Source organism: Mesoplodon densirostris, chromosome 5 (genome assembly GCF_025265405.1).
Source record: "Mesoplodon densirostris isolate mMesDen1 chromosome 5, mMesDen1 primary haplotype, whole genome shotgun sequence".
NCBI classification, from domain to species: Eukaryota; Metazoa; Chordata; class Mammalia; order Artiodactyla; family Ziphiidae; genus Mesoplodon; species Mesoplodon densirostris.
Genome location: NC_082665.1, coordinates 98,324,197 through 98,340,288, shown reverse-complemented (window position 1 = coordinate 98,340,288; position 16,092 = coordinate 98,324,197). Strand labels below are relative to the sequence as shown.

At 32.7% G+C, this 16,092-nt stretch overlaps 1 protein-coding gene across 9 annotated transcripts in view; it reads right to left on the bottom strand.

Moving 5' to 3' along the window:
• The window catches only part of NAALADL2 (N-acetylated alpha-linked acidic dipeptidase like 2), a 1,531,400-nt gene that overhangs the window by 541,792 nt on the left and 973,516 nt on the right, over positions 1–16,092 (bottom strand). For all 9 annotated transcript variants that reach the window (XM_060100049.1, XM_060100047.1, XM_060100046.1 and 6 more), the window contains one exon: positions 5,726–5,876. In XM_060100049.1, the coding sequence (XP_059956032.1) occupies positions 5,726–5,876 (151 nt within the window). The remainder of the gene's footprint in view (positions 1–5,725; positions 5,877–16,092) is intronic.

Genomic DNA, 16,092 nt, shown 5'->3' with positions numbered 1-16,092 from the left:
AGACACATATGAAGACATATTACAATTAAAATGGTAAATGTTAAGGATAAAGAGAGAATCCTAAAAGTAGCAAGAGAACACAACTTGTTACATACAAGGAAAATCCCATAAGAATATCTGCAGATTTTTCAGCAGGAACCTTAGAGGCCAGAAAGGAGTGGCATGACATATCCATCATGTGGAAAGGAAAAATCCTCTAACCCAGAATTCTCTACCCAGCAAAGTTATCATTCAGAATTAAAGGAGAGATCAAGACTTTCCCTTGATCTCTAAAGGACTTCATCACCACTAAACTGGCCCTGAAAGAAATATTAAAGGGATTTCTTTAAGCTGAAAAGAAATGGCATTAGTTAATAATAAGAAAATATATTAAAGAAAAAAATCTTATTGGAAAAGGTAAATATACAATAAAGGTAGTAAAAAATCACTTATAAAGCAAACATAAAGATCACAAGAAAAAAGTAGTAAAATTAACTAAAATTATAATACTTAGTTAAGGAATGCATAAAATAAAATGATGTAAAATGTATCATCAAAAATAAAATGTGTGTGTGTGTTGGGGGTAAGTAAAAAGACAAAATTTTGGAATGTGTTCAAATTTAAGTAGCTATGGGGCTTCCCTGGTGGCACAGTGGTTGAGAGTCTGCCTGCCGATGCAGGGGACACGGGTTCGTGGCCCGGTCCGGGGGGATCCCACATGCCTCGGAGCAGCTGGACCTGTGAGCCATGGTTGCTGAGCCTGCGTGTCCAGAGCCTGTGCTCTGCAATGGAAGAGGCCACAACAGTGAGAGGCCTGCATACCTCAAAATAATAATAATAATAATAATAATAATTTAAGTAGCTACCAACTTAAAACAGGCAACACTCAAAAATGTTATATGTGAACCTCACAGAAACCACAAGGAAAAAATGTATAGTAAATACACAAAGGAAAACAAGAAAGAAATCTAACTATAACACTAAAGAAAACCACCAATACACAAGGAAAGAGATTAAAAAAAAGAGAAAAAAACATAAAACAACAAAATGGCAATAAGTACCTACCCATCAATAATTACTTTAAATGTAAATAAACTAAAGCAGCCAATCAAAAGACAGAGTGTCAGAATGGATAAAAAACAAGACCTATTTATTTACCACCTATAAGAGACTCATTTCATAAGAAAGGACACACACAGACAGAAAGTGAAGGAATGGAAAAATATATTCCATGCAAATGGAAATGAAAAGAAAGCTGGAGTAGCTATATTCATATTAGACAAAAATAGACTTTAAAACAAAGACTGTAAGAAAAGACAAAGAAGAGTATTGCATGATGATAAACAGGTCAATCCAGTGGGAAGATACAACATTTATAAATGTATATGCACCCAACAGAGGAGCACCAAGATATAAAAGTAAATATTAATGGACTTAAAGGGAGAATTTGAAAGCAATGCAATAATAGTAGGGGACTTTTAATACCTTACTTACATCAATGGATACACCATCCAGACAAAAATATCAATAAGGAAACATCAATTTTAAACAACACATTGGAGCAGAGGGACTTAATAGCTATACAGCATTCCATCCAAAAGCAGGAGAATATGCATTCTTCTTAAGTATACATGAAACATTTTCCTGGATAGATCACATGTTAGGTCGCAAAATGAGTCTCAGTAAATTCAAGAAAAATCTTCTCCAACCACAATGGTATGAAACTAGAAATCTATCATGAGAAAAAAAAAAAGGGAAAAACCACAAAAATGTGGAGACTAAAAATATGTTACTGAACAACCAAGGGGTCTTTGGAGAAATCAAAAAAATACCTACAGACAAATGAAAACAGAAATATGACATAACAAAATCTAGGGGATGCAGCAAAAATTGTTCTAAGAGGGAAGTTCATAATAATGAAACAGCAACAAAAAAATCCCAAATAAACAATCTAACTTTACACCTAAAGCACCTAGAAAAAGAAGAATAAATGAAGCCTACAATTAGCAGAAGGAAGGGAATAATAAAGATCAGATGGAAATAAATGAAACAGAGACTAAAAAAAAAATAGGAAAGAAAACTGAAACTAAGAGCTGGTAATTTAAATGATAAAATCAACAAAACTTTAGCTAGACTAACCAAGAGAGAAAGAGAGGACTCAAATAAATAAAATCATAAATGAAAGAGAAGTAACAAATGTAACCACATAAATGTGAAGGATCAAATGAGACTACTACAAATAATTATATGCCAACATTTTGACAACCTAAAAGAAATGGATAAATTCCTAGAAACATAAAATCTTCCAATACTGAATCATGAAGAAATAGAAAATCTGAACAGAGCAATTACTAGTAAGGAGATTGAAACAGGAATCAAAAATCTCACAACAAACAAAAGCTGAGGACCAGATGGCTTCACTGCAAACTCTACAAAACATCCAAAGAAGATTTAATACCTATTCTTCTCTCAAAGTTAACACAAAATGTTCACAGATGACTTAATACTTTTTTTCCAAAAAAATTGAGGAGGAGGGAAACCTTCCAAAGCACTTTACAAAGCCAGCGTTACCCTGATATTAAAACCAGACAAGGACACCACAAAAAAGGAAATTCGCATGCCACTATCACTAATAACCACAGATACAAACCTCAATGAACTATTAACAAATCAAATCCAACAATACATTAAAAATTGTACATCATGATCAAGTGTGATTTATTCCAGGGAAGCAATGATGATACATCTATAAAACAATCCATGTGATACATCACATTAACAAAATGATCAAAATCATGATCATCTCAACAGATACAGAAAAAGCATTGACAAAATACAACCCTCATTTAACTGTCAATAAAGTGGATATAGAGGGAATATACCTCAACATAGGAAAGGCCATATATGACAATTTCACAGATAATAACATACTCAATGATGAAAAACTGACAGCTTTTCCTCTAAAATCAGGAACAAGACAAGGATGCCCACTCTTGCCACTTTTATTCAACATAGTATTGAAACTCCTAGCCACAGCAATCAGGCAAGAAAAGAAATAAAAGACACTCAAATCTAGACACAGAAATAAAACTGTCACTATTTGCAGATGACATTATATTATACATAGAAAACCCTGACTACCCCACCAAAAAGATGTGAGAACTAATAAATAAATTCAGTAAAACTACCAGATACAAAATCAATATACAGAAATCTGTGGCTTTTTTATACACTAATAACAAACTATCAGAAAGAGGTTAACAATCCCATTTACAATTACATCAAAAGAATAAAATAACTAGGAATAAATTTAACCAAGTAGGTACAGTATTTGCACACTGAAAACTGTAAGACACTGATGAAAAAAAAATACATGTAAATGAAAAAATATTCTGTGCTCATGGATTGGAATAATTAATATTGTTAAGTCATCCATATTACATAAAGCAATCTACAACTTCAATGCAATTTCTATCAAAATTCCAATGACTTATTTCACAGAAATAGAACAAATAATTCTAAAATTTCCATGAAACACAAAAAAACCCTGAATAGCCAAAACAAACTTGAGAAAGAAGGACAAACCTGGAGGTATCATGCATCCTGATTTTGAACTATACTACCAAGCTATGGCAGTCAAAATAGTATGGTACTGGCACAAAATCATAAACAGACATCAATGGAACAAAACTGAGAACCCAGAAATAAACCCATACATATATGGACAATTAAGTTACAACAAAAGAGCAAAGAACATACAATGGGGAAAGGATAGTCTCTTTCATAAATAGTGTTGGGAAAACTGAACACCCACATGCAGAAGAATGAAACTAGACCACTTCTTACAGCATACACAAAAATTAACTCAAAATGCATTAAGGATTTGAATGTAAGACCTGAAACCATAAAATTCCTTAGAGAAAATGTTGGTGGTAATCTCATTGACATCAGTCTTAACAAATATTTTTTTGTGGATCTGACTCTAAAAGCAAAGGAAACCAAAGCAAAAATAAACAAATGGGACAATGTTAAACTAAAAAGATACTGCACATGAAGGAAACCATCATCAAAATGAAAAGGCAACATACTGAATGAGAGAAGATTTTTTCAAACGATATATCTGATAAGGGGTTAATATCCAAAATATATAAAGGACCCATACAACACAACAATAAAAAACTAAACAAACCAATTCAGAAAATGGGCAGAGAGTCTCAATAGACATTTTTCCAAAGAAGACATACATAATATTAGAGGATGATGGGATAAAGATATAAGGATTCTATACATACTATATTTGCAACATTTTTGTGAGTTGAAATTGTTTCAAAATAAAAAATTAAATTAATTAAAGAAAAAAAAATTCTGAGATTCTCAAGACACTGGTCAGCACTTTGCTAGATATGACTGAATTCTACTTTTATTAAATGACCTGAGCCAAAAATATATAAAGAGTAACTATTGCCAACGGGGCAACTTACCACTTAAGCAGAGTATTCATAAAGTATCTGCTTTTCAGTAACATTGCAGACCGTTGATTTGCCATACAGAGTTAGCTGCCATGTGCAACCTCCTGATGCTGAGGCATTACAACCCAAGGCAATTAGGGCATTTGCAAATGAGAGAGCTCAACTGATATTTTTGGTGATGCCTGAGAATTGTAGATGGATACCTACTAATTTTAATTTCAAAATTGTAATTAAGAGAGAGCGGACTGTACAAAGTACAGATTCTTACATGGATTATTAAAGGGGTACTTTAAAAGACAAAGCAGTACTCAGTAGACCAACAAAAGTCATAAATTATAGTCATATTTGACTCAGTTTACTTCCTTCTTGGAAAAAGTTATTAATTGGTTGGTAATTTTAATATATATAAAGGACAGCTAGACTTAAGTATGATATTATTAGTCTTTTGTAATATCTTGTTGAAAACAAGGAAAAATATTGATGGAACACATGGATAATTACATGAATTTTTTGTTAGCTTAATTCCTGACTGAAGTATCATGGTTAATGGGTTAGTATCACAATGGAAGGAGGTTCAAAGAGCTTTTCCTCTGCCAAGTCTGTTTTAAAAAAAATATTTGTCAATGACACATTAGACTGAGAATTAATGGTACAGTGAGCACCTGCCAAAATCAGTTGTTTTTATCTTTGACACATGATTCCCACTATAATGAACACAGCTTGCTGGGAAAGAAAAGGATGTTTGATGCAAAATGACCATGTCTATGCTGCCAGTGGCAGGACAAACCAATGAGATCCCTTCTTTTAGGGAGCCAGACAATTTGATTGTGTCAACTTCATTCCTTTCCAGCATCATTTCCCAATGTTATAGTCACCTGACTTAAGCATGTGTACCCCTCTGTTCTGGACTTAAAATTTGTAACAACAACTCCAAAGCAGCAGACATTTCATGCTTCTAGGTATGTGCACATGCTTTCCACCTACATAGAGTACTCATCCCACATGGTGTTAATTTATCTTATCAGTCAATCAATAATAACACATAAAATGTTTTCTCTTGTTATTGACACAAAAATGTATTGTAGGCTTTTTAGCAAGTTTTATTCCAACAAATGGGTAGTCTACAATTTTGGGAAGATAAAGCATTCACTTTTAAAAATATGGAGTGCTAAGAATTCTTCAACTTTACTATCCTTTGATTACTTTAGGTAGCGTGTACTTATAAATTACAACCTTGTAGTGCTTACAAGAATAATAAAGATTAATAATGAACTTACCAATACTTGGATAACCAGGTGTAGATGGGTCTCCTCCTGGATTCAGTGACACCATAAATGTATCATAGCTAAGATTTGCAGTCTTCGGTAAATCACAAGGATCAATATACAGAAGAACACCTCCAAATCCAGCCTTTTCCAATAAGGAAAGCTAAAAGAGAACAAATTATTAAAAATGTCCTCATATACATTTTTATTTCATATACAGACACTTCATAAATGTGACTACAATTAGATGACTCCTTTTCCTGTTATTGTTTTCTTTTAAAATAAGTAGAAACCCGATTTTCTCATTATCAAAGCCCAGAGAGTTATCCTACTGGCCTCTTCCTTTTTCCTCTGTTCAACAATATTTAAGCTGCATTCTTATAAAGTTTATATTTGATTTCAGTTGTCTGCATTTGGAATTTCTTCATTTTTTAATTGTCCAAGTAGATTTGGAAGTTTTCACTTTCATGAGATTAACAAAAAATCTACCACAGACAAATTTCCATTGTAAAAGGAGAGCTGTTCTGACCATTATTATATTCTTCCCTAGAGCAGAAGACATCCAACAGTATTTTGATTTATTTTCTCCAGGGCTGAGACTGCCACACCAGTTGTTAAAATGTTGAAATCTTTCACACGGTTTGGCAAACAGCCACTGTCCTGAACCTCCTGAGGTCCTCCACTAGTCACTCTGGTCTCTGCCCTGGATGTCCCTGTCAGACCTCTAAGATAGAGCAACTAATGGGTATATACACAACAAAGTAGTGGGCCTCCTTCTAAATGGTCAGTTCCTGCTTTGTCTCTGTCATTAAATACTTTGAAAATATCCCGATTACCTCTATGAACATACTTAATGCAAAGGTTCCGCTCTGTTCTTCAGTAAGTACACAATAGAGAAGTATGATGGGGCAGATGAACTTGACATCCCAGGTTCTCTTTGTTTTAACTTATTAAATTAATTTTGGTGGGTAAAGATCTTATTCATCTTAGTGTGACTTACATGATTTGAAAAATAATAATCATGATTTGCTAATCCTATTTGTTTCCCATGAGAGAGGAAAAGTATAATAATTAGGTAGTACTAGGGAATAATGGAGACTATGACTACGAGTCATATTTAGTATAGGCAACTGCTGCTCATTGTTTGACTCTAGTTAACACCTATACTTCACTTCCCAGTTACTGCTTATGTTGTTTACTGAGTTTTATAGTGGACTAAGCAAGGCAGCAACTGTGTCCCAGACTGGACCACTCCATGAGAGTAGGAATCATGCTTACCCTTTGTACATACACCTTGCACATAGCAGGCACATAGTAGGCATTTAAGAATATTATTAAATGAAAGAACAAATGACACAGATGCTCATATGGCACAAAAGCTACCCTTAAAGAAAAGAGAGCTCTGAGAAAATATTTAGGATGTACTTTAACTGGAAAAAAAACCATATAATTGTAAATATTACACAATTTTAACTACATACAGTAAATAACATGTAGAAAAATAAAAACTGATGCTTGATATAAGTATGCTATGTTAATTGCATCTTTTCAACTCCTTTAAAACTGTTCTGTATTTTTCCATTTTTAAACAAGTAATGAACAAGTATGGATTTTTATAATAAGAAAAAAAAATCTAACACTGAGAACCTAATCTAAGTATAACGGACTCACATGTATACCTTCTATAAGAAACCACTCTGATCAGACTTCTTTTTTTCCCCCATCAATGTTTTAATGAAGATAGGGAAAGGTTTCAAGGAGAGAGGAGGAATGAGAGAAAGAAAAAAAGATAAAATAATATGTGAATAAAGGGCGAGATTTAAGACTGATGCTCCAAATGCAGAGACTGAAGTCCTTAGGGAGGGTTTCTAATGTTTGGATGCTGAAATTGCTATTCTCAAAAAGAATGATCAATGGAATGATTTTCAATGTTCTGCTTACTATAGGAGAATATATCATTATTGTACTTTTAAATATATTGTCACATGTGAAATTTGCTTTTAAACTATTGGTCAGGGATACCCTCCCCCAAAATAACACACTTTCTATGATTAATAAAGATATTTCAGGTAGTTTTTATGATATGATTTCATATAATATATAGTATGAATATTTTAATTTTGCATTAAACTTCTGTTAGGGACAGAATATAGGGAAAACAAAAACACTTAGAATCTGTACATTGAAACTCTTCTGAGTTACTGAATTGATTCTTCCTTTTCAGTATAAATTCAGTACTAATTTAAATATAGTACACTGTGAAGTGTTAATTTCATCTTTCAAAACTATTTTACAGTGTTTATACCCCAAAACATATATGACAATTGTAATAAATCACACAGAGTTAAATGAATAATATTTCAATGCAGCTATCAACCTTCTGTCTAAATTGCAAATATTTCTACTCTAATAAGTACTTCAACTAATATTTTATTTCTAGGAGAGAAATTAAATATTGCATAAATTTACTGACTATGTTTATTCAAAATGTCCACCAGTGATAATTACTAGTCTCCCCATATCTAAGGATTGCTCCTCCTCCTCAAAACAAATCACATTATGGTTCCATGAACATAGGAATCATTAAACCAGCATCCTACTCACATGCCTCCCACCCTCTTTTGTTTAACTCAAAGAACCACTAAGTGCTGAGCCGACATGATTCTTAAGTTTTTATGGGTGCTAAAATCTCAATAGGCATGAGGTATCTGAGATAGATGCTAGACTAGTAACCAAGAAATGGTCCTTAGTAACCCCGAGACACTCTTCTGTTTCTATACAGAGTCAGTCAACTCCCTTCAAGCTATTTCATGGCTTCACATCACCTGAAACACTTCTAATGTCCCCAGTCTCCAAAGTGAAATTTTATTAGTATTATTTTTTTATCCTCAGTAATTAAAAAGGATTTGATGGATAACTTTAGTAGTACTCGATTATGACCTGCTTGAAGACAGTAACCTTATACCCTAATTTTATATCCCTAGTGCCTAGTATAGTGCCTGGCAACAAATGATTTTTATATTGTTGGGTTAATGAATAACCTAGTGTATATACCAATGAATGAATGAATGAATGAATGAATGAAAAACATAGTGTATACAGGTACAAGTGTATTACACGAATGTTATTTTGCTCTACTGTCCACATCCACTGGCTGGAAAACTTATGCAATAAATTCTGTGTGACATCTTACATGTGTTCATTAGAACATGAGATAAATATTAAGCCAGCTTGTTTCTGAAATAAAAATAAAAATGTTCAACTAAGTGTGTTGTCTTTTTATACTTCTGTAAAAATACATATTAAAATGGGTCTATTTTGTTTTGATTTTTGTTTTATTTTGTTTTGTATGATGTTTTGTTATCTAAGGATAGTGATAAAGAGCGGAAACTAGCCCCCAGGGATTTGAACATGTGGATTTGTCTTATTGACAGGGTCTTGGAGATAAAATGTCTTTGACCAAGAAATATGATCTCATATTTCTTGCTGTGAACCATATTAATATATTTTTCCTTGTGTATAGTATATAAAGCTATCTGTTGCCAAATAACCACCTCTGAAACAAATGGTACTACAAATCCGTGGTCAGGACACAACAATCTTACTGAACAAACCTCATAAAATGAAAAGCTCCTTGGGAATTGCTCATTCAGGGGTAATAGTCTGGCACCTGAAAATGGTCCAATATAGGTTTATATTCCCATTACATTGGACAGACAGCTTATGTGAACCGGGTGGCTGCATGGTATTCAGATATTCAGGAAACAATCATTTAAAGAAAAATGAAAGCCAGGGACAGTAAAAGAGAAAGGACCCTTCTCTGATTCCTACCACTTAACTTCTGTACTTAACTGACATCTACTCTTACTTTCAACCAAAACACCTTTCCTATTCCAGGAGGATGCTATTGCTATTGTCATTTAGACAATCCACTCCTTCAGTGTCCAATAAGGGAATACTGGCTGAATTCCACAGTTAGGCTCTAATCCATTTACAGATTCTCCCAAGTTGTTGACTCACCCTTTTTAACCTACTGAATGTGAGCCTTGCTCTTTATTTTCACTGGTCACAATGCAGGAGATCCTTGAACTACCACCTGATATCAAGAACCAAAAGAGAAAGCTGGTGGTTTTCTCTGTAATTTAGCCTCTTCAAAACATTGACTCAGTATTAGAACCATTCCTCTAGCCTCCATAGCCTAGAAAAGTTTCCCGAGCCTTCATGTGGAAAACGAGAACAAATATAACGTAATGAGACAAACTTGGTTTTACAGATAAAATTAAGGCCTATTGTTATGGGCTGAGTTGTGTCTCCCTAAGATTCATATGTTTAAGTCCTAACGCCCAGCACACCTCAGAATGTGACTACATTTGAAAATAGGGCCTTTAAAGAGGTAACTAAGGTTAAATGAGGTCATATGTGTGGGCTCTAATCCAATGCAACTAGTGTCCTTATAAGAAGAGGGAAAGACATCAGAGGTCTATGTACATAGAGAAAAAGCACGTGAGAACACAGCAAGAAGGTGGTGATCAGCAAGCCAAGAAGAGAGACCTCAGGAGCAACTGAACCTGTCAACACCTTCATCTTAAATTTTCAGCTTCCAGAACTATGAGAAAATAAATCTGTATTTAAGCCACCCAGCCTGGAGTATTTTGTTATAGAAGCCCTAACAAATTAATACATTCACATATGATAAATATCTGTCAAACTTTAAAGATTCAGGAAAATCATGTGATTAGAATCTAGGTCTTCTGAGTCATCTTCAGGCCAAATCATCAAGTATTAATTGTACACCTACTATAAGTCAGATACTGTCTCACAAGTTATTTGCTGATTTCTATTCAAGGCATTTGATATAAGTCATTTCAATTCCCTTTATATAGTTGCTGAAATTGTGATTCAGGAAGGTGAAGAGCTTGACCTGGGGTCAAAGCTAATAAGTGGTAATGCCAGGGATCAAACAAGAGTTTTCTGAATTCAATCCTAGCGATCTTTCCCCTAAAGCACATCTTTTCTTTAAATTATACATCCATCCTTTACAAAGACAAATAGACTAGCCAAAGGGTGAATTTATAAAACACATCAGATGCTTCTTGCTGTGATCTGATTTCTGAGAATACTAAAATCAATACTGTGTGAATTGTATGACTATTTAGAATGCTAAGAAGACCTGGATTTTTATAAAGTGCCATAATGGGAATAATATGTATTAAAACAAGAGAATATGGACATTTTAGATTGAAGATTCATGGCTATGATAACAGAAAAATAAAAATACACTTTTAAAAACTATGAACTAACATTTCATAGTACATTCTTACTCATTTAAATTAAATAGTTCTGGAACATGTGAAAAATAAAAACATTGAACACATAAAATGTGATTATTTCTTAAGCAGATATTTTGACTTCAGGGCTCAAATTTTATGTTGTTCTTTCTTCTTGAAATTGTTTTCTTTATTAATAGGTTTGTTGTTTGGTCCTTTAATTATGAATTTTATCATTAGGATGCCATTAAAGAGATTTGTAAGATTCCTGTTTGCTTTGTTATATTTTGGAAGTAAACTCATCTTTCTTTGTCAAAACAAAAAACAAACAAAAAAACCCAAAGATTATTATGGTGAGGAATATTCACTGTAATCAGACTTAGTATATCTGAGGCATAATCATTATTATTATAATGATTATTATTATAATTATTATAAGCATTATTTTTTGATTTCACTGAACACCTTTACATGGATTTTAAATTGCTTTACTTGATGTATCCAAAGTTATTTAAATAATTCTAGTGAGATTAATAAGAAGCAATGACCCTCTGCTTTTGTAAAGAAAAAACCTGAAGTTATGCAGAAAGTTAAGCCTGTTGTCAGAGTTCTAAAAAGAGTCCTCAACTTTTATCACTAGATTTCAGGGGAGAGAAAGAAGGAGGGAAGAAGGGAGGGAAGGAAAGAAGGAAGGGAGGAAGGGAAGAAGGGAGGGAGGGAGGGAAGGTGTCCTATTTTATAAGGTATTCTCATGCATATATTTTTGTGCTTTCAACTAATATCTCATTATGGCCTATGGGATTATTCTTATTTTACAAATGAAGTAATCATGGGATAAAGATGATTTTAGCAAGATCACATAGTTAATCACAGATTTCAGACTAAATGAATGTGTCCTCATAGTTTATTTTCCTGTGCTTCTCCCATTAAACCATATTGCTTTCAAATAATGAAAAAAATTGTGACTCTGCATTTTTTTAGTTTTTTTAAAGTTCATATTACACTATTTGACAGCCTTTGCAATGTCTGCTACATGGAAGAAGTCTAAATATTAAAAAAAACTTTTAAAATATGATGTTATTTTTCCAACTATAGCTTCAAAATATTGAGGAGAATGCTATAATTTATTTCCCTCTCCTCATTTTTCCTATCCATTGTGGATCCACCTATGCAGTATAGATCCATTGCTCCAGGTTCTAGGTTGAGAATATAATGATAGATTGGGGACCAGCAAGCATTAACTTAAATCGTTTTATTTTTAGGGAGAGGAAACACAGTGGCCTGGGGTATTTTCCTCTGCATAGGTGGTTCATGAACTGAAAACACTAAACGGTATTTGTCCTTATCAACTTCTCTAACATGATTTCATTACCGATAGCCAATATTAAGAAAAATATATACAATTGTTACTAGTAAATATGTTACTGATATTGCCAACTGCATGTACATCTCTTTCCCTTTGTAGACATGCTGTTGTTTTTCATGTTCAAAAGGAATGGAAAAGAATACTGACACTATATATATTTAGAAATGAAGTCATAAAGACATAAGCTTCTGACTTACAAACAATATTTTTTGTGCTTATATATGTGAATATATGAGAGAGGAAGAGACAGGCAGTGGAGAAAGAGAGCATAGTCTCACATAACCACATGCATGAATCTCTGAGATTATGCAATTTTCTAGTTGAATAAACAAGATCAAGAAAAGAGTTAGAGCTCTTCACATCATTTAGTCTTTGAAAATGTACTATTTTTTAAAAAATTTAATATATGCTACAAATGTTAACTAAGAGCATATTTAACTAAAGCCATAATGAATAGAGATAAACCCATGTATAATACATAATAAAGATAAAATATTTCTACAAGTGAATCTATATACAAAACAGAAACAGACTCAGACATAAAAAACAAACTTATGGTTACCAAAGGGGAGTGGGGAGGGAAGGGACAAATTAGGAGTATGGGATTGACAGACATGAACAATACATAAAATAGATAAGCAGGAAGGATTTACTACATAGCACAGGGAATTATATTCAACATCTTGTAATAACCTATAATGGAAGGTAATAAAAAAAACTTAATCACTATGTTGTATGCCTGAAACTAACACAATACTGTAAATTAATTATACTTCAATAAAAAGTAAAATATTTCTAAAGATATCTCAGAAATTATTATGTTTACTGATAATTTTCTGATGTTTCAATGTGTTGATATTAATCAATATTTAATATTCTTATTCCTAGTACCTACGAAATTGCTTCTTTAACAGAAATATTAAACAGACCTCCCAATTTTCTTACACATAAAAAGAAAAAAAAAATTGGGGACTAGATATATATATGATATTCAATCTTTTCTAAATTTACAGCATTATGACTCATCATATAAAAATTTTAAAAACAAGTTCTGGGAGTGTCATTTCTTAGCTAAAAATTTTATATGTATCTTCTCCAAGGTGGGTGGATGTAGAAGAGATACAAGAGAGAAAATTAAATGAATATTAACATAAAAAGACTATGTCAAATTACTTTTTAAAATTTACCATGGTAAAACTTCTAATCTTGTACTACCTGCAAGTGTTACATGATATCTGTAGCTGTTAGTAATACATCTGAATTTATCAAATTATTGTTCTGTAGTTTGGTTTGTAAGCAACATGGTGGATGAAAAGAATAGCAAGTCTTGAAGTGGACCAGCCATTAGGTGATGGATGCTGGGCATGCCACTGAAAAGCCATAAAGTTCAATTTTCTCATCCATAAAAAGAGATGACATTTGCCCCGCCAATCACACAAAATGACTGGTAGATTCAATGGAGATAATATGTCTGAAGGATTTTGAGAGTATAAAATGCTACATAATGTGTGAGGGTTTTTATTTTCTTTTGTTTTTCAAGGGAATGATAAGGAAGAAGAGAAGGTAAAGAACTAACAAGGTTGATAATTGAGGGAATGCAATTTCTTTGCAATTGTCTGTGGTTAGAGAATGGTATAGGGAAAAAACAAAAACAACTAGTTAATCTGCAAAAAAAATTTTTCTTGACATAAAAATGATGAAATTTCATGAATTTATTTCTAAAAGTAAATATTCATATAACTTTAAAATACTCTTCCACTGTCTATCACTTATTACCAGGCTGTTTTTTGTATGTTAGATTGGAGGAACCATGAATAAAAAATCCTAAAATACTCCAAGTCATAATTTTTTTTCCAAACTGCATTAGGCTTTTAAAATTTTTATAATCCCATTACTTAAAATATTAGCTTATATCTTTAAAAATTAGGATAATGATTATTACATTTTCCTTACCTATCAAGGAAACATTATTATTGTTATCCTATTATTTTTTCTCCATTAAAAAAAAGGCAGTCTACTTCACAGAGACAATTTCTCAACCTCTCCTGAAATTAATTCATTTAATTATTCAAAACCTGAGATTTTAGCCAGGCATAGGATTTGTAACCAGATGTGAACAGCTGAAGGATGTTCTCACTCCAGGACAAGGTAAAGGATTACACATACATGGACATGGATTCTTTGTAGCTTCTTTTAGGAAGCAAACCTGATGCATACATCTTGCAGATAATTTAATCAGAATAGAAATAACTTCCATATTGTCCTTTCTAATGGCATTAATTAGAAAGATTTATACTTGTCAAACAAGAGTCAGAGTGCACATCTCTTGTCCATGCAGTTTATAGATCACCATTTGCTGTCTTTGCAATCCTGTCTGGCAGAAATTGATAATGTCTTCTTACAGTGCAAATCCATCAGGGGTCACAGCCAGATTTTCCATTCCCCTGGCCCTGGAAAGTCTTTTGATTTTCTTGAGAATCACTACTCCCTTTTGGGTAAAGAAAACATTATCTATATATGCAGTCAGATTTCAGATATTTTTAAAATAGATAAGATATCAAAGGTGCATCTGACTCTGAGTTACCTTTCAAAAGCTATAATAACTGTTAAATCAACTTGTTACATTTTTCATTATCTTATATACAATATCTTATTGAAGAGTATAGTTCAAAGTGTTATTTCAATGGACTGTATCCCAGATGACTGAGGTAACTATTGCAAACTACCCCCACTTCTTTCTCTCTCTTTTAGTACTATATTAAAATAAAATGATGGGCAGAGAACATGTCCAGTTTAATGCCTGAGTGCATGGAAAAAAACAAAGTTACTTTGGATGCACTGTTCTCAACTAGCTCCAACATGATGAACAGCATTAAAATACCGCTGAACAAAAAGACACAGAAAAGAAACAGGTGTGGAAAACTGGGAGAGAAAAAAACATTATCACAACTGGTCTTATGGTTCATTGCTTCTTTCCACATGGGTTCATCGCAAGGGAACTTAAGTCTCTCTTCTCTTGTGAATGTTTTCCTACAGAGAAATATCTATCCCATATGAATACACCTATATTTTATTGAAGCAATACTTAAGCAAAAGTGATTTTTTAAGCCAACAAATCTACTTTCCTAGGCATTTCTAGAACCTTTACAAGCTATTGTGCACATCAAATAGGAGTAAATACTTTGTTTTCTATTTTAATTGAATAAGTTTTGCTCATGTTGTGATAACAGATTTATTTGAAAGTGAACATAATTTGTTATAGAAAGCAACTTTTATAAATGGAAACTTCTACAACAGAATATGGTGAGATGTTTAAATATTAAGCAGACATACTGCTCACTCTCTGCACTAAATTTCAGAAACTTAATACAAATTAAGTAAATACTTTATTACTGGATCTTGCTTACCAGTGGTAAGAAATCCACAATGTTCAATTCTAATTAAAAATGAAATTGAACTGCAATTCCCTGGAAACAAGGGCTGATCAGACTGAATAAGCTTTACTTAATTGAATTGCTCATAGACAAAGAAAAAAATGTTTACATTGTTAGTGAAATACATGCTTCCAAATCTTTTGCAATTCTATTATATTTTCTAATGTTCACAGCTGATTATATCCCATATGTATGTTTCAAACTATTTAAGGGTCCAGGAATATACCACTTACCTTTATCTTTAGTAGTCACATCTTCTATATGTATACTTACTAGGGTTGCACCGTAAATTACATACTTAAACATTTTTTT